At 35.9% G+C, this 20005-nt stretch overlaps 1 protein-coding gene across 1 annotated transcript in view; it reads left to right on the plus strand.

The window, feature by feature from the left end:
- The window catches only part of TRHDE (thyrotropin releasing hormone degrading enzyme), a 341392-nt gene that overhangs the window by 84972 nt on the left and 236415 nt on the right, over positions 1-20005 (plus strand). The window contains exon 3 of the mRNA XM_011374415.2: positions 14185-14311. Within this exon, the coding sequence (XP_011372717.1) occupies positions 14185-14311 (127 nt within the window). The remainder of the gene's footprint in view (positions 1-14184; positions 14312-20005) is intronic.

Below are 20005 nucleotides of genomic sequence, written 5' to 3' on the forward strand. Positions count from 1 at the left end.
TTCATACTCATTGATTAACAAACATTTCAAAATACAAAATTCTTGAGGATGTGCAGATGCAGGAAGGTCATATATTGCTAGTAGAATGTAAATTGGTACAACTCTTTTGAAGAGAAACTGATAATACCTAGTAAAACTGAAGAAAAAATATAACATGAATTGGAAATATACTGAAGCCAGAACTTCATGGCTGCGATTAATTCTAGGGAGGGAAGTGAATGGGAAGAAAGGGGCGTATTGCCTCCAGGGAATTGTAATATTTTACATAGTTAAAAAATATCTGAAGACAATGTGGAAAAAATATCACGATTATTTAATCTGTTGGGAGTACATGGATAATGTGATAATGTTCTTTTTTTTTTTTAGCATGAGCAAGAAATAGACATTTATTGAGTCACTGAGATTATTTTTTTATTTTTTTTTAAATTTTAATTAGTTTCATGTATACAGTACATTGGTTAGACATCTATATAGTTAGTAAAATGATACTCCCAATTGCTCCCTCCCTCCTTCCCTGACCCTCCACCTATCCAACGTATTAATGCTAATTGCATTCCCTATGCTGTGCTCCCCATCCCCGTGACCATCCATCAGCTACTAATTTGTACTTCTTTAACCCTTCACCCCATTCTCCCAGCTCCCAACCCCTCTCCCCTCTGTCCATCACCAAATTGTCCACTGTATTTGTGAGTCTGTTTTTGATTAGTTTTTTCTTTTTACTCCTTAAATTCTGCATATAAGTGAAATCGTATAGTGTTTATCATTCTCTGTCTGACTTAAATGCCGTCTAGGTTCATCAAAGCAATATCTTTTTCCATCCCCTTCCTTTTCATATGTAGGGGTCTTGTTTTCTTACCCTTTCAGCCACTTTATCTTTTTGTTGGAGCACTTAATTCTTTTCCATTTAAGGGACTTACTGATAGGAATGTAGTTGTTACCATTCCTTATTCCTGTTTTTGATACACGTTTTTTCTTCTTAAAGAAGTCCCTCCAACATTTCCTGTAATGCTGGCTTGGTGATGATAAATTCCTTTAGCTTATTTTTGTCTGGGAAACTCTTTATCTCTCCTTCAACTCTAAATGATAGCTTTGCTGGATAAATTATTCTCGATGCAGATCCTGGGTCTTCATCCTGTCGAATATTTTGCGCCAAGCCCTTCTGTCCTGCATAGTTTCTTTTGAGAAATCAGCTGCCAGTCATATGAGTGTTCTCTTCTATGTAATTATTTGTTTTTCTCTTGCTGCTTTTAATATTCTTACTTTGTATTTAACCTTTGGCATTTTAATTATGATGTGCCTTGGTGTAGGCCTCTTTGGATCTCTGATTTTTGGAATTCTCTGAGCTTCCTGGGGTTTTATGTCCATTTCCTTCATCACGTTAGAGTTGTTTTCCATCATTATTTCTTCAAACAGCTGTTCAACATCTTGATTTTCTTCAGTTACACCGATCAGATGAATATTTGGAGCCTTAATAGTGGTCCATATCCTCCTTAAATTATTTTTATAGTCTTGGCATCTTTTTTCTTGCCATTCTGATTGAGTGTCCTGATTGGCTTTTTTGTCCTCTACATAGGGCATGCAATCCTCTTCTTTATTCCTATATTTATTTATTTGTTTATTCCTATATTCCACTTTGTTTATTCCTATATTTATTCCATTTAATATACTTCTCATCTCAGATAATGTGTTCTCCATTTCAGACTGGTTCTTTTTTATAATTTCTATTTCCATTTTTATGTTTTTTATCTCTTTGTTGAAGTTCTTGCTGAATTTATCTACATGTCCCAAAATCTCACTGAGCATCTTTATAACCAGTGTTTTGAACTCTGTATCTGTTAGATTACTTGACTCCATTATATCTGGATCTCTGTTCTGTTCTCTCATATGGTTTCTGCTTCTTTGTCTTCCCATTTTGGCTGCCTTTCTGTGTCTGTTTCTATGTACTAAGCAAGCTCTAAGTCTCCCAGTCTTATTAGTGGATTTGTGAAGTAGGTATCCAGTGGCACAGTCCTGAGAGGGGTTCAGCTGCAGGCCAAACTTAGCCCAAGCCTCTACTCTTCAGGGGCCGCCTGTTAAGATTCAGCAAGCAATCCACAGATTCTGTGCTTATAGTTGCCTCAAAAGGCCACACCAGAAACCGAGGCCAGCTGCCTCCACCAGTGTGAGTCTCAGCAAGGAGAACCCGACTTGCTGAGGATACACCTGGAAGTGGCTTGGGTGGGGCTCAATTTGGGGTAGGCAAGGTTTCAGGGAATCCTCTGAGTCGAGCGACCTTTGTTATCCAGTTTGATGACGTCACAGCTATGGCAGAGCTGCGTAGGGAGCACTGGTAGAGGGGAGGGCTCAATGGGGAGCAATGGATACTGCCAGCACTTCTGTACTGAGTGAATCTTTCTTTGGCCTTCACTCTGACAATGTCTCCCTGGAAGTCCCTGGTGCCCCCTGAGCAGCTGAACTGGTGCTGGTGCTCAGAGCGAGCAGGTTTGTCACCGTGAAAATCCGCTTGCGGATGCAGCCCCTTTAAGAGGCGTCTGCTGCTGCTGCTGCAGCCTTCATCTCACTCAGCCGCTCAGGACTGGGCAGCCCTGCCTCCTTGCCCTGTCCAACCTTCTGCCATTGCAGGGTGCTTTCTTGGATTTCTCTGCAGTTTTATGGCTTGTTCATCTAGATCCCAGGCAATTTTTTCTTGCTGCTACTCTTTGTTTCCATTACAACTTTGATTTGGTCGCCAGAGGGATGAAAAGAGCCTCTGTCATCTACGCCATTTTTCCCCTGCCTCAGATAATGTTCTTTTGTACTGGACTTTTCTATGTGATTTCTTGGTGACTGGAATATTTGGTAATTTCTTTAAAGGCAGAGTTGAGTGAAGAGGCTTGAGGACAGAAACAATGATTTTCAGGACATTGATAAGTAGTCATTCCTGGAAAGCATACACTCCCAAAATCTAGGTCCATATGGCTCACAACCTTACTTGTTTTATGCTTTTACTCAAATATCACCTTCTTTCTTACTGAGGTTCTCCCTGGCCTTCAGATATTTTTAAACTCCTTTTGGTGTACTTTTTAAGTTGAATACTTATTATTATTTATCATATTATATATTATTTATATTTATTTGTATTTTTATTATTTTTTATTGTATTATTTGCATTGTTTATTTGTATTGCTTGTATTTACCTATCTTTCCTGCCAGAATATATGCTTCCTGTGGTACAGATATCTATCTATTTGGTTCACTTCTACATCTCCAGCACCTGGAAGGAGGCCTGGCATAGAGTAGATACTCAATACATATTTGTTCAATGAGTGAATGAACAAATTAATTCTGAGTTTTGCCCCTGGGTAGTAACTGCCTGCATCATTGAAAGATACAGGAGAGAGGAGTGATGCAGGGAGGCTGGTATGTTTGAACTGGTTGGTGTTGATTTGGAGGGGAAGATGGTATGTATAAAAGTGAGGTCAGCAGGTTGGGAATCAGGGATTAAAAGGACAGATGGGCCAAACCAAATTGAAACTGAATCCAACTGAGCACTGAGCTCCTATATTTACAAATAGATGGACTTGGCTGTCAGTCGTGCTGAAGGAATTTGACCAGGCATAGAACAAATAGTTTAATAAGAAAATTCTCTAAATTTATTGTCTTTAAAAAAAAAAACAAAACTGCAATTCAGTTTACTGCAAAAGAGGTACTCTATCTCAGAGAAAGATTCAATACTACTGTTTTATCTGTGGGCTGTGACAGGATTAAACAACTTTTACTGGTTTCTAAACATTGAATCTGACTCATCTGTTGTTTATTGTTTATTGTGCAGGGGAAAGAAAGATTAGTTGTTAGAGTTAAAAATAGTAATGGCTTGTTGAATGTATCTTCATTGAAGATTCTGATGTTGAAATAGATTTAAGGAATGAGGGTATATGCTTTTGATAAATATTTCTTTCCATACTTGAGGTTTGCTTGCAGTAGAACTGAATGAGCAAAAATTTCTTCAGATGATTTTAGGCCAGTAGCTTTTCAATTTTAATGTATATATGATTTGATTGGTAAGTTTGTTAAAAATGAAGATTTTAGGGCCTCACCTGAAAGAGACGATTCAGAATTTCTGGAGTGTGTAGGCCCAGGAATCTGAATTTTACAGTTACCCCAGGTGATTCTGATATGCAGTATAATAGAACAACATGAGGAGAAAAATTGCTGTAGATGATTTTTTTACTCAATCATTTCATTTGTGTGTGTATGAATCGTGTGCTATAATGTGCTTCATAATAATATATGTGACTAAAACAGGTGTGCCAACATTAGCAGTGTGAAAGCTGTAAATTATTTACACAGCAGAAAGCCACACAAAGAAATACAAGATGTGCTCCTACAAGAAGCTGAAAATCTAACACAAAACAGTGTATTAATTGGTGTGAAGAAACAAAAGTTATAAATGTATTTGCTTCCTATTGCTGCAGTAATAAATTACCAAAAACTTAGTGACTTCAACACATATTTATTCTCTTACTATTCCAGAGGTTAGAAATCCGAAATGAGTTTTGCAGGACTAAAATCAAGGTGTTGGCAGAGCTGGTTCCTTCTGGAGATTCTAGAGGATGATATGGCCCTAGCCGTTTTAGCTTCTAAAACTACATTACTTGTGTTCTATGGCTCATGGCTTCTTTCTCCTGTCTATCTTCCAATTTCTGTCTGCTTCTGCCATTCTATTGAATTCTTTTCTGTAGTCAAAACTTCTTCTACCTCCCTCTTATAAGGACATTTGTGATTACATTTAGGTCCTAACCAAATAATCCAGGATAATCTTCTCAGCTCAAAATTCTTAATTTAATCAAAACTGCAAAGTCCCTTTTGGTAACATTGATAGGTTCTAAGGATTAGTACATGGTATTTTGCGGGGGGACCACTATTCAGCCTAACATTATATATATACACACACATACATACATATATATATATATATATATATATATATAACATTATATATATACACACACATACATACATACATATATGTGTGTGTATATATATATTAGAAAATGTGACAACAGCAGTGTGATTATAGCAAAGCCCTGCCCTTTCCTTGAAGTATCTGTAAGTTGAATTTATAAGCTTCATGGTGAACTAGTAAATACTGTGCTTAGTAAATAAATGTGAAGTGATTTCAGGAGACTATACAGGTTACCACAGTACCAATTTCCTTGCCTGAAGGCAAATGCAGTTGGAAGATGTAATCAATCTATTATAACTGCATTTGAGTATTGGAGCAAACAAGGTGCTTCAAAGTTTATTGCCATTTTATGGGAGTCAGCAACTTGTTGTCAGTCACTATTGAGAGAAAGCCATCATGTTCGACATAGTAAGGAGTAGAAAGAGAAATTGAAAAGATGGACCCAATGCTTAAAAAACTTAAAGTCCTTGGAGATGAGGCAAACACACTTTATGTTTTTTCTATACTCATTTTATTAAATGTTTTAATCATAAATCAATGCTGTATCTCATCAAGTGCTTTTTCTGCATCTATCGATATGATCATATGATTTTTTAAATTTGATTTATTAGTTTCAAGTATATAGTACATCGGTTAGACATTTATATAGCTTATAAATCGATCCCCCTAATTACTCTTTCTCTCCTTCGGCTCTCCATGTAGCTATTACATTAATGCTAACTGCATTCCCTCTACCATGCTCCCCATCACCGTGACTATCTATCAACTACTAATTTGTGCTTCTTTAACCCTTCATCCCATTATCCTATTCCCCCAAGACCCCTCCCCTCTGTCCATCACCAGATGGTCCTCTATATTTGTGAGTCTGTTTTTGATTAGTTTGTTCTTTTTGTTCCTTAGATTTTGCATGTAAGTGAAATCATATGGTATTTATCTTTCTCCGTCTGACTTATTTCACTCAGCATAATACATTTTAAATACAGAAAGCCTATGAGCCTATAAAATAAAGGCCACTGGGTCCAAAAGGAACCCCGTAGTATATAGCAAACCTATTTCAGAAGTCTCACTCAGCAAGTGTTTTTCTTAGTAAATCCTTAGTAAAATTCTATGAAGGGGAAAGAGAGCAAACACAAGCAAGGACAGGTCATTAGAACAACTTTATCAGTGATAATATTTTGAGGTCTTCTTATAACAGTATTTGATATGAAGTGGAATTTAATTAAAGATGTTTAAGACCCATGGAGAGGCTGTAATATTTGTTTCTTTGGTCTGTTTGTGTGAGAATGGTAGGTCTTGAGGTAGTTGGTAGTTTTGTTATCACCATGTACCTCATTCTTGGTATTGGGATTTTATTACCCATCTATTTCCAATTCTAAATTCTTCTCAGAATGAGCTCTTTGACTGTGGTGATGGAGACTGCCTATTACTGGCTGTTTTCACTGTAGAAGTTACAGAACAAAATTTTCACTTGTAATTTACGTTTCTACTCACTAGTCTCCCTGTCTCAGTAAATTGTAAAATCTGTTGCCTAGATAATCTCCCTTTGTTGTTTTCAATCATGTTACTGTGCTTCAGACTCTGAAGTGGCTCTCAAAGCAGCACACGCAGGCTCTTCACTTGAGATGTCAAGGCCCTTCACAAGTTCCGGTCTCCTGGGGCTGCACTGCCTGCTCCCTCGCCAGCCCTCAGGCCCCAGACCCTTCCAGCCTCTTCTTCTTGTTTATTGGCTCATGCAAATGCACACTGGTTCCTTGTTTCTGTCAGAGTTTTGTGTGTATTTATCTCTTTTTTTGCTTAGTCAAAACAAACAAACAAATAAACAAACAAACAAACAAATAAATAAAAGAAAAAAAGAGTTATCTTCTGAATTTTAAATTAGACTAATACTCCTGGGCTTTTAGTTTCTTGTTTACAACATCCTTTCCTCTTTGTATCAATATATTTGTTTTCCACTTAGTGCCAAAAGCACCTGCTCCCTTCTCCCTGGCTGGTTGTGTTTTACTGATTTGTATGAAGAACCCCCAAATCAAATTATATTCATGTAGGTGAATATAATTAATTCAGCTTTACTGGCTGAGAATTTAGTGACAGCACATCATTGTTTTGTAGTTATTAAAGAAAGGCACTGATGTTTCAGTTAGGTGAAAGGAAAAATAAGCTTATTATTGCTAATATGGTGATTTTTAAAGCCATGAGACAATTACTACATTTTCCAAAGTTCCTAATATACTCTTGAGGTATAAAATTTTCTCAGACAATAACTGGCAAGCCAGAAGTTTTATTTAACAACGCCACCAAAATTACGAATGTCAACTTACGGAAAATGTTATTCAATTCTTTGTTTAACAGGGATACTATTGTAAATTTTTTTTTTCTTCTTTGCTGTGTGGTGTAACTACACAGTTTCACATAATTGTGAAACAACTACCATAATTCATTTTTAATACAACAAATAATTAAGACAGTCTAGAAGAAAGGCATTAGACAGATTTAGTTTCACTGTTTTTGAAAGTGACTTGATGGCTATAGAAAACCAATTCAGCCTCTTCATCTACAAAATCGTGACTTACTGCTAACTACATATTTATTGTACATGTCCTTTGTAAAGATAAATAAAAAAATCTATGATGTATTTTAAGTTATTAGAAGATAATTTCTAATATTTAGTATAGGATTTTATAATATTTCTGACAATAGCATGTTTGTTTATATTTTTCAATTGTATATATATTTTACTTCCACTTTGAAATCTTTAATACAGTGGAAGGTAGAACATTAGATGCAAGAATGAATAATTATTTGTTTCTCTTTACTTCCATTGCTCTGTCCCTATTTCATCGAATTACCATCTCTGTGGAGAGGACCTATCTGAAGAGCCAATGTAAATTAGATCCACTGTGTCATTCTTAATTCTAAGACTTTGTCGCTGTATCTCCCCACTGGACTGCAAGCTCCTTAAAAGAAGAGACCATGTCTCTTCTAGATACTGAACATGTCAACGGTGGCCTGACCATTAATAGATGCTCATTAAATAGTGACAGTGTCCCATAGATGAAATCCTTAAACTGTCTTTAGTATTCTTATTCTAAATTGCATAACTATCAGAGACAAAGTCAATTTGACTTTGTCTAAAGTTTCTTTCCATTATGACTCATTTCCAAAGTATAGTCTATCCTAATAATGGCAAAATCTGACACCAATGCCATGTCTCCTACCCTTGAGAGTACAGATGGCATTTCACAGATCTTGGCACTTTTTCCTGCCAAGTGCAGATGTGGCCTCAGGATTCTTCCCCACATGTCCTGTAAGCAGCCACTCTCAGCTGTCAGGATAGTTGAAACTTAATTGCCATCCTTGTTTTTGTGAGAAAGTAAGATGACTAAAGGGATTGAAGATATCTGCTTTTAGTACTTTTCTTCTTCAATAATACAATACTTAAAACCTATGAATAGATGAAACAAACATACTTTCAATGTAAAGAGTTCATGAAGCTACAGAATAAAGGCCACTGGGTCCAATGAACCTCCTCTAGGCACCTATTTTGGGCACATAACCATTCTAAGGAATCAAACATAGGTAGTTCCTACACCTTAGTTCATCGCTATGATGTATTATCACAGGGATAGCACCATATGAATATTTTTCTAAAGCGGCTTGTATTCCATGTCGGCTACGACAGTTATTTTTGTCTAATCAGTACCAAGTTCATGGGCAATTAATAATAATAATAATAAAAGGTATACTCAACAGTAAAGAATGAAGATTGTAGCTGAGCAGTTGGTATGTATTTCAAAGGAATGAGAAATGCAAAAGAGTAAAACTATGTGAAGATAGAAAGCATTTTCATTATTTTTTTCTCAAAATAAGTGGGGACGAGATGAGCACTTAGGAAAATTAGTATAATATACCAGTCTCTCAGGCATAATGTGAAATTATATGTATGTATAATGATAAACTGTTACTCCTAAAAGGAACTTTGAGCTGAGACCCAGGGAAGTTAACTGACTTTCACAAGTTGACAGACGTAGTTAGTGAGAAAGCTGAGGCTCACCTCCCTGTGTGCTAGTTCCTAGAATGATGTCATTTCCACTGGACCAAATGGGCAGTTTGGTTCATACTGGTTGTTAGAATAACCTATGCAGAGGGAGAGATAAAGCCTGATAAGCAATTTATATCTTCAGATCTGGGCTTTTATCATGAAATATCAGAAAATGCCAAAAAGCAGGTATAATAAAATTATTTCATTGCTTCTGAGTGATAACTTTGTTTATGAAGATTTAGTTTCTATGTTAAGATTAGGCAGAGCCTAGTTAACCAAAAAAAGAGAAAACAACTGATTTTTTTCACAGTATAAAATGAATTATTGTACAGCAAACTCTTGATTAATCACAAAGGAATTATCCAGTTTGTGAAATATTTTAGACTTTTCCCCCATTCTTTAACTGGGTTTCACTAGTTTCAAAGGCACCGGAGTGAGACAGGTACAGATAAAGTGAATGATTGTTCTTAAGTGAGAATGCGACTACAGTTGGCTTTACTTGGTAGCTAAAGGCCTTGTTCAGTAGAATGCTAGTACCAATTGCATAAAGCCATCCATTTCTCTGTATCCCTATTGCTATCTCTCCAGTCTAAACCACCATCTTTCACTTGGACTTCTATAACAGTTTAACTCATTTCCTTTTATTTGTTTCTATTCTTTTCTTAATCCATTATCTATACTGCAGTTGAAGTTATCTGTTAAAACCAAATTCCGATCATGTCATTCTGTAGTTTAAAATCTTTAAATAACTTGCCTATGCCCATAGTATTAAATTAATATTCTGCAGTTTAATATACATATCCTTTTAAATATGGTTTGAAGTTTCTTTATACTTCTCTAGTCTCACTTATCACTGTATGTTTCCTCACATTTCTAATTTTATTTCTCTGTGGGCAGTCTTAGCAAGCAGCCCCCTATATTTAAGTTTACCTTGGTATAGGTCATTGACATAATCTTTCTGAAATGCAAATGTAATTTTATCACTTTCTGCCTTAATATCCTCCAATGAATTACCACTACTATTATAATTAAGTCTTAATATTTATTATTGCCTTTTATGTCACTTATTATTTGGTTAGCATTGTTTCCTTAGCATATAATGTGACTTTGATCTGGGATATCATCCTCCACTTGGTAGCTTACTACATCCAGTTTATCCTTCAAGACAACTGAAACATTTCTCTCCTGAGAATTTTATAGTCTTATCAAAGGGTTCCCATTATTTACTCCCTCAGGACCTGCACATGCCTATGAAATTCATTCATTCATTCATTCATTCATTCATCAAAATCTATGACTGCCTAAAAGGCGTCAGGTACTTAAGAGGCAAATTGAATAAAATATTTTGACCTACAAAAATGGCACTTCCATGGTTAAAACTAATAGATAAAAAATGTTGCGCTCATGTTAAGTTACATTATACAAAAAATGACATCAAGAAGGAAAATGAGTAAGTAAAACATATCTTTTGTCAAATAGTGATAAATGTTATGGGAAACAATAAAACATGGAAGGAGGACAGAGAGTCCTGGGTGAGAAGGAAGACATTTCAGAAAGAAGAGATATTTTGACAAATATATAAAGGGGTGGAAGGACAATCCATGGAGATACTTATGGGAAAATGCAAAAGAAGCTAGTATAATGGAGTGAGGTTAGTCTGGAATTGTGGGGTAAGTTTTCAGTATTTAAATGATACATTTTTAACCATGAGACTAGATATTATCACCAAGGGATGGAGTTTAGACAGAGATATGAAGATGTCATCTATGATACGAACCTAGGACTCTCCAACATTAAAATGTGAAAAGGATGAGGATGACAAGGAATTATCCAGGAGATTGACAAGGAGTGGTCAACCAGGTAGAAAGCAAAGTAAGATAAAGGCCAAATGAAGAAAGTGTTAGAATAAGAAGAAATGATTAACTGTGTCAAATGCTGCTGATAGGTTAAACATGTTGAGGACTGGGAGATAACTGTTGGATTTGGCATCCTGGGGCCACTAGTGTTGATGAGAGCAGTTTTGGTAGAATAGTGAGAATGAAAGCCTTGTTACAGTGAATTCAGAAGAGACTAGAAACAGAACATAGATGGCCAACCACCCTACTTACACTTAAATGGTTCTTTTCATTTTGAAAGTGTTCTAGTTTGGATGTTAATTTATATGTCAATCCTAACTATATAGAAAACTCTTTCAGAGCACATTGTTATGCTGGAAACCATAGCTGGAAGAAGTGTGGTCAAGAAAGATTTTGTTTTAAAAACGTAGGAATTAATACAGGGTCTTTGTTTGCTGATGAAAATGATACATTATGGAGGCATAATTTGGTGATATGGGAGATAAAGGGGAGAATTTCGAGAATGCTATTTTTGAAAAGGCAAGAGAGGATGGAATGGGCTTGGTCTTGCATAGGAGCTCAGTTCAGCCCGTTACCCCCTTTGTAATGGGAAGGAAGGCAGAATACACTGTTGCATTTCTCACACTGTATTTTATTGTTGATTTGTTTGTTTCCCACATATTATGAACCTCATAAGAGCAATAAGAGTAAATGCCGTGTTCATTTTGTGGTAGGAATGTTTATTCGTATTCTCTAGCACAATGTCTGACACACAGCAGGCGCGCAATAAATGTTTGAATGAACAAATGAAGATACTGTGCTAAGCATGTGTATAGTTTATCTTCTCACTCAGATTGGATCATTTTCATCAAATCTTGACAACCAGATTGATTTAATTGTGTTTCTTTTGTCTAGGCCTACGGATAGCTTGACTAACTGGTAGAGATGATTAATAGGAATCACTGTTTCTAACAAAATCAATGATGCTTCTGAGTTGTAAAATGAGTAGCCTTTTGCCACATCATTTTACAGTGGTCCTGGTTATGGTTTTAACATGAAATTACTATTTACTTCACTTTGAACCTTCTGAAAGCTATCCATTCTCCTCAGTATACATTTATCATTTGTAGATTATCATTTGTATGGCATGCATCATTGTCTGTTATTATTATCTAACTTACCTAATAATTGGGAAACTCTTTGAGAATGGGGATTACATCTCATTGCCTTTTCCCCCAATAGTGCATTGTACCCCCTTTGGTTAGAGAATATGTCTTCTTCAACACTAAATTAAAAATGTTTTCCCTGATACAAGCCAGATGTCAAATAGATATTTGTTGAATGAATGAATGTATCAGTGAATGATTACTGTCTGTAGTGTATGTTTTTGGTGCAGAGGCCAGATCTTCTTTCCTTTTTGGTGTGATTATCCTCCAGCTCTCTACACTTTGCTTCTAATAGCTCATACCTGAAATCTTCTTCAAAGGACTATCCTTGGGCCACTGGAGCTGCATCAGCCAGATGCTTCAAGAACAAAAAGTGTCTGGAATTTTATGCCTTTCCCTTATTAACCGGTAACCATTGACTGAGGTGCGGGAATCTGGGAATCTAGCTCTCATATTTCAAGGAAGCACAAACTTGCCAGTAGTTTACACTCTAAAGTGGGCTGTGGTATCAGGCTGAGACCAGGACTTCACCTGAGGTTGCACCTTGCTTGGCTATTAGTCTTCCTTATCTTGCTTCCTGTGCTCCCTCATAGGATTCTCCTGAGAACACTTACTTAGTAAATCACTTGTACACTCATGCTTTCCTTTGGATCTGCTTCTTGGGAACTTGACTTACGATATTACATGTTTATAAGCAGATTATACCAGGGGCAGGGAATTATAACCATTGTCTCTCTAAGAGTGTTAAGTTTTGCTATTGTAGGTAGTGTCTACACCCCAACTAAAACTGTAAGTGACTGTGAACTAAATTTGATATTTGATTTGATTGTTTGCTGGGAAGTAGCTTCACAACTTTAGTATATAAATGTTATTGAATTTAGTAAATATCTTATTGAATTACAAGGCTTTCTAACATAAAGTCAGAATGTATTTCTTTAACTTTCTATTCTTTTTGATTATACACATCTCTGAAATCTTCGTTCTCTCTCCTTAAACAAGGATAAAAAAGACTTGATTGTATAATCAATTTTTATACAATTGATATAGCTTTCTTTTGTCTTTCTGTTGACTATAAATATCCATTTTCATGTACCGAGTAAACTATTTATTTTTTAGTGATTTGAAAAGAACACAAACTCTTTTATCTGTAAAATGCAATTGGAAGTAATGTGTTTTAGAACTGCAAAGAACTTTAGTAACCAGCTGGTAGCCAATACCTTCATTTTATAAACGAGAACATTTGAGATCCAAAGAGGTTAAGTAATTTGTTCAATATCACCCAGCTTGGTTAGTGGCAGAGCAGGACTAAAACCCAACTCCCAGGCTGCTATGCTCTCCACTACTCCACAGAATACATATTTATTATTCACAGAATTGATATGAGGATTAGGGACCACATCTGTGAAAAATAGATTTAGCCTTTGGAAAGAAAGATGCTGGATAGCTTTATGAAAGCTTTATGAAAACTAATCTCATTTTAACCTTTTCTGTACAATTGTTAGTTTTGTTCAGTTTTATGTTATTTGCCTCAGGCTTCTTTTTGGCTAAAGACTAGATAATATACAATACTTGATTTAGAAATCAATATTAAGTATCTGGATTGTGTTAGAAATAAGAATTATTCCAGCTGGTTTTGAAGCCAGGAACAGTTGCAGACGGCCTTCCAGGATGGCAATCATTTACGTACATGAAAAATTTTCTATTTGTACCTTGCATATTGGGAATAAGGACAGTTGGTTTCAAAGAAAATAAGGAAGCATAACTTACATTATTGTTCAGCATAGTAATACTTCCAAAGCTGGATGCAATGTGTTTTTAGCAAACCATAAATTTTCTCTCCTGTGGAGCTACCGTGTCCTGCCTACTTTCAGCATAGTCAGGAAACCATTATACTAATCCACCCTGCCTTCGTATCTCTAGCAAGCACATGTAAGCGATAACTGAATATTTATTTGGATGCAGGGTGTATAAATCTTCTCTATGTCTCCTTGTAAAGCGAGGAAATTGTGACTTGCTCAACTTGGTTACTTTAATTGTTTAAGTTTGGTTCTGTCAGCCACAGCATGCTTTGAAATATGAACAAGAACACTGCTTAATTTTTGTACTATTTGAAGTGATTTGTGTAGATTCACATATGCAGGGAAGATAAAATTTGAGTACCAAAAGGCTAAAGTAATCTTTATATATATTTTTAATTAGGTACGATTATATGCAAGACCCGATGCCATCAGAAGAGGATCTGGGGACTATGCTCTCCATATAACAAAGAGATTAATAGAATTTTATGAGGACTACTTTAAAGTGCCCTATTCCTTGCCAAAACTAGGTAAGAATTTTCTTTGTTATTTTATTGGAAGGTCTCCTTGAAAGGTGGAATTTCTTCGTCATTCGTTTGAGACATTCGAAAGCACGAAAATTCCAAGGGTTGTATTTTTAAAGAAGATGAGCATGAAAAATAATTTCTTCTAAAGAGCTCAAAGGCAATTTAGTGTTTCTAAAATCTTGCCAAAAAGTGCTCATAGAAATTAAGAAAGGCATTACATATATTTAGGATTCCAAAAGATAAGCCAAATAACTATAATTTGTTGAATATGTTCTGGGAAGGAGTGCTTGCCAGAATCTCATTTAATCCCAACAACTACTTCATGGGTAGGTACTGTTAGAACATTTTCCACCTAAGGGAATTGAGACCCAGGGACGGAGTCTTCCATTCATTTAGACAGCCAATAAGTAAGGGAGCTGGGATTTCAAGCTAGGTCTTGATGACTCCCAGAACTAGTCAATATTTTACACTTATTGATTTGTTTCTTTTTCTACATTCTCAAATGTTGAACCTCAGTGTATTAGTTATTCCTTAGATTATTTTTGTTCAGACATATTTCAAGTAAGTTACAGTAAATAGAACAAAAACAAGAGAGAAAGGAAACTTAATGATGGAGATTGTGTTCACCATAAATATACTTACATTCTTTTCTTTTATGTTCAGTAATTGTTGGATGAATAAATGAATGAATTTTGTTATTCTAATTTGAATGAAGCTGCTGCTTTTGCAGGAGAGTGAACTCTGACTTTCCAGGAAGTTAGAAAGGGCACATACACCCATTAAAAATGCCGAAGCTATTTTTTCTTCTCAAAAAATCTGTTTTGAAATATTACATCACAACAGTCCTTTGTTCCCTCTCCCTTCTCCCCATCCTTTTTCCTTCCCAAGAACATTTTTGATCAGCATCCACATAAAAGTTATTGCTCATTGGCGAGAATAAAGTGCTTACCTGATCAAAAGCGTTAGCATTTGAACCACAGGTTCTCCTCTCTGGAGAACTGGGCCTATTTCATTAAAGTACCTGCCTGCTGGGTAACTTTATTGGTCTTAAAATGAGTATTTCAAGAGAGTAGATAGATTAGTTGATAGTGCTATCAATGAATGTGGCATGCAATTTTAATGAGTGATATTATAAAATTCTGGTCTTTTTGAAATATGTACTCTTAAAATCCATAATATTTAATTTCAAATTTCTAAACAAAATTTTATTTCGAATAGAATCTATGTTTTGTTTTATTTTGTTGTTTCTTCTTTCTTTCTTTTCCCCTCTATATCAACTTCCTTATTAGAATTTGTTACACTGAAATCTTGCTCGTAGGTGCCCAAGGCAGGAAAGAATGCCTGACCTAATTTGCATGGAGGTAACACTGTTCTGTACTCCAAGTAAAACTGACTGAGAACTTCCCAGCTTGACCCTAATGTAAAATTCACAAGTGCTTATATTGCAAGTTCAGCAAGAGAAATAAAATGTGGATCTTTGTCCCTTTCAGACCAGTAATTAGTAGAGGAATTCAATTTATAACTTCAGGGGGTTCCATGTAGCTGTCAGCTTGCAGCAGGAAGCATTTCTATTCCTCTATTTCACTTACAAACGAACCATGTAGGCTTTCATCTATAGAAAAGAGCTTCGTTCACTGTTACTATTACTTGTTAAGCTACCTTACGGTACACGTAATTGAATGATTTGACTTACACCAGTGTACTTCTTTTTATGTATCTAGGGGAGTGACCAGAGCCTGTGGCATTTTGTAAAATTTCTCTTAAAGTTCTACTTATTTTATATATCTATAGATATTTAGATCTATATGTTAATGGATTTATAAGTATGGTTTCTAAATACCCCCTACATAAAAATTCCTAGGCACAGAAGAATTTTGACAAATCTTTCCATTGTACATTATGAATTATATTTTAAATAAATTCTATGGAAACCAACTCAGTCTTTGTTAATGGTTCATGTATCCTAGATATCAGCTTCCCAGACCCTTCAGATCTATCTCAGATGGTTCCTAAAATGTATTTTACCTTCCCTCCCTCCCACTTTCTCTCATTTATTTAATATGCATTTATTAAGTGCCTCTCATAGGTACTTTTCTATGTGATGGGGATACAGCAGCAAATAAAAAAATAAGTCAAAAATTTCTTCCATCCTGGGGTTTACATTCTATTATGTAGAGACAGATGTTAAAACAATTAGTAACACATGTAGTATATTAAATGGAGGTAAGTGCCATCGAAATAAAGCTAGAACAGAAGAATAGGAAGTATGTGGGGCAGGTCAGGCAGGAGAAAAGGGCTGAATTTTTTAAATGGGTGAATATGGATGGCTTCATTGGGAAGCTGACTTTTGAGCAAAGAATTTAAATGATTGAAGGCAAAAGCAAAGTGGATATCATGGAACAAGGACTATAGGCAGAGGGAACAAAGCACTGAGACTTTGAGATGGAAGTTTTGTTGGTGTGTTTAAGGAACAAGAGCAGAGTGAGTAAAGGGGTGAGAAATAGGAGAGGCAGTCATGGGTGGGTAGCTCCAAACAGACTGTGATAAAGACTGGCTTTTTTCTGGGTGATGTGGAAATCAATTGGTCAGGTATTAGCAGAAGTATTACATATTCCTGTTTCTGTTATAAAAGGATTATTCTTGTGACAAGATTGAATTATACTGTAGGTTAATGGTTCTCAATCAAGGGATGACTTTGTCCTTCAGACACTTGGCAATATCTGGAGATGTATTTGTTACAACTCAGGGGATGGGAGGGGTGGAATGTGTGCTATCGGCATTTAGTGGGTAGAAGCCAGTGATACTTCTAAGCATCCTACAGTGTGCATGACAGTCTCCTACAATAAAGAGTTACCTAGCCAAAAATGTCAATAGTGCTGAGATTGAAAGACGCTGATGTAGGTAAAAGGTCAGAGGCATGAAACCAGTTAAGAGTCTATGGCGAAATTCAGGCAAAATATGATGATTGCTTAGACTAGGATATTAACAGCAAAGAAGTCAGAAAAGGTCCAATTCTAGAAATATATATTGAAAGAAGAGACAAAAAATTTGCTGATGAATGGAATGTGGGATGTGAGAGAAAGAGAGGTACCAGGGGTTACGCAAAGATTTTGGCTTGAGAATCTGAAGGATGGAATTGCCATTTACTGAGAGAGCAATTGTGGAAGGAGATAATTTTTGTGACTGATGTAACTATTAGACATTTAGGTGGCCCCTTGATGTCTGTGAGAAATTCAAGTAGATAATCGAATTTATAAATATGGAGTTTGGGTGAGTTATCAGGCTAGAGATGTCCATTTGCCAGCATATCATGATATTCAAACCTATGAGGATAGTTGGGACCACCATGGCTGTGAGAGCAGGTAGAAAAGAAAATAGGAAAAAGGAGGGACTGATTCAATGTTTAGAGGTTTTAGAGGTTAAGAGCCAGTGAAGGTTACTGATTGAGAAGGAGCAAGTGGTTGAGGTACTAAGAAAATAGGTGTATGTGATATTCTTGGCAGTTAATAAAGAAAATATTTCAAAGAGAGCAGATGACAAATTGTGGAAAGTCCATTTAGATGAGGAGTGACAATTGACCATTCATTGTCACTAACCATGTGGTGGTCACTAGTGGCCTTGACAAGAACATTTTTCTATGTTCAAGAGCAAATGGGGGTGGGACTTCAGAGAGGATACAGTAACTGGAGATAGTGAATGTAGACCATAGATCAGCATTTCTGAATGTCCCCAAAGGGGAGGGTTCTGAGAATGGAAAGACAGGGAGAATTATTCATGATCTAATAATGCTCACCTCTGAAAAAGAGCTGTTTCTGTGAACTGATAGCATCCTTACCTCACAGATCTGTCCCTTTCTCAAACCATGTCAAGGGAGATGTGGAACTTGCCTCTTTCTTTGATTTGCAAGACCAAAATGGAAACAAATAAATAAGAAATCTTATTTGACCAGTTAACCTGAATTTACTGAAGCTTTAGAGGGGATGTGGGTATATATGAATGCAGGGTGTTACATTGCAAAAACAAAAACAAAACCCACACACAATCAAATAAACCCTTAAAATGTAATACTGGAACTTCCTTTTCTTAAAAGTCACTTTGCTGTTCTATCATAAACCCTGAAGTATTTTCTCTCTTCTCTCTTACCAAAGTCTTTTTTATGTCTAATGCTGACTAGTTTAACTTTCTCTACCGTAGCATCATCTCATGCTAGCTTGTCTCTAAGGATTTGAGTTTCTACTACAAGTAGCTTATCAGAATAGTTCCCTAAGAGGAATTCTGATGCTTGCTATTAGGACAGTAATTTGTTCTCTGTATCGCACAAGGATATTCCTTTAACATTTTTAAGCCAAAATAGGTAGTCAGTGTACATTGAATGAGGATGTGTTTTTAAATCTCAAACTTAGGTAATCAAAACTATTTATACGAGGTTTGTAGAGATTTTCTCTTTCTTGGTGTTAAGATGTAACAAGAAGTATAGAGTTTACTTGATATAATACAGCAGTCTTTCTATAGTATGTGCCCTATTTTCATGAGAAGTCTCAGAGGTCTGGAGGTTTACTTTAAAAGAAGGTTGTTGTAGACAAATAAGTAAGCTATCTTTCCTCTCATCCTCAAAACGTATTGACCATAACTACAAAAACAAATGGGCTCGTGTTTTTTAAATGTGAACCACTCTTAAGGGCTTTGTACGTTCTAACCCATTTAATCTTTTTCACTACCTTTGCGGTAGTGCCTGTTACTTTCTGGTTTTCCAGGTGAGGAAATTTAGGCTCTAAGTCGGCAGTCCCCAACTTTTTTGGGACCAGGGACCGGTGCTCCTATGAGAATCTAATACCTGATGATCTGAGGTGGAGCTGAGGTGGTGATGCTAGCACTGGGGAGCAGCTGCAAATATAGATGAAATTTCTCTCGTCTGCCTGTCACCACCTCCTAACAGGCCACTGACCTATACTGGTTCTTGGCCCAAGGGTTGGGGACCCCTGCTCTAAGTGACTGAGTAATGTACTTCAATCACACAATAGGAATTAGTGGATTTATAATTCAAACCCAGGCTACCTAGCTCCAGAGTCTTAGGATTCTGCTGAAACAGATTCCAGAAATTTTGAGAATTCAGAGGTTAAAATATAGATCACCTTAATAAACTAGATAATCTGATTACTAGAAAAAGAGTGGAATAGCTATCTTCATTAATTTCATGTTGATGTTAAAAATAATACATGGCCCTCGTAAAAAATTTGGAAACAAAAAAAAAAACAAAAACAAAGAAGCATGTGTCTTATAGCTTATAATTTCATCAATCAGAAGATATATTTGAATATTTTAAATATTGTTTTATCATAGATGTTTTACAAGTTAATCAAGCGGCAAAGTGACAGATTTGTACTGAAATATTTTGTTACTCACCCTATTTAAATTTCAATTAATTATGGCAGATAGTTTTCAGTTTCCTTTTGCTGCTACTTGGTAATTTGTAAATCAATGTTTTGTAAAGGAGTTTTCTTGATTGCTTTTTTTTTCAGGACACTGTGCTTTTATAAAGAATTCAATATCTACCTGGTACAGTGCTGTGTTTGTAGAGGGAACACAGGTATTTTGTAACAAGAATTTCTGGCCTCAAGGAGATCGTGCTTTTGTTGAAGAGAGAATACAATATTTATAGGAAAGAGTGGATTAGAGACTCATGCAACATGGAAGCAC

The sequence above is a fragment of the Pteropus vampyrus genome, unplaced genomic scaffold (assembly GCF_000151845.1).
Source record: "Pteropus vampyrus isolate Shadow unplaced genomic scaffold, Pvam_2.0 Scaffold9, whole genome shotgun sequence".
Lineage (NCBI taxonomy): Eukaryota > Metazoa > Chordata > Mammalia > Chiroptera > Pteropodidae > Pteropus > Pteropus vampyrus.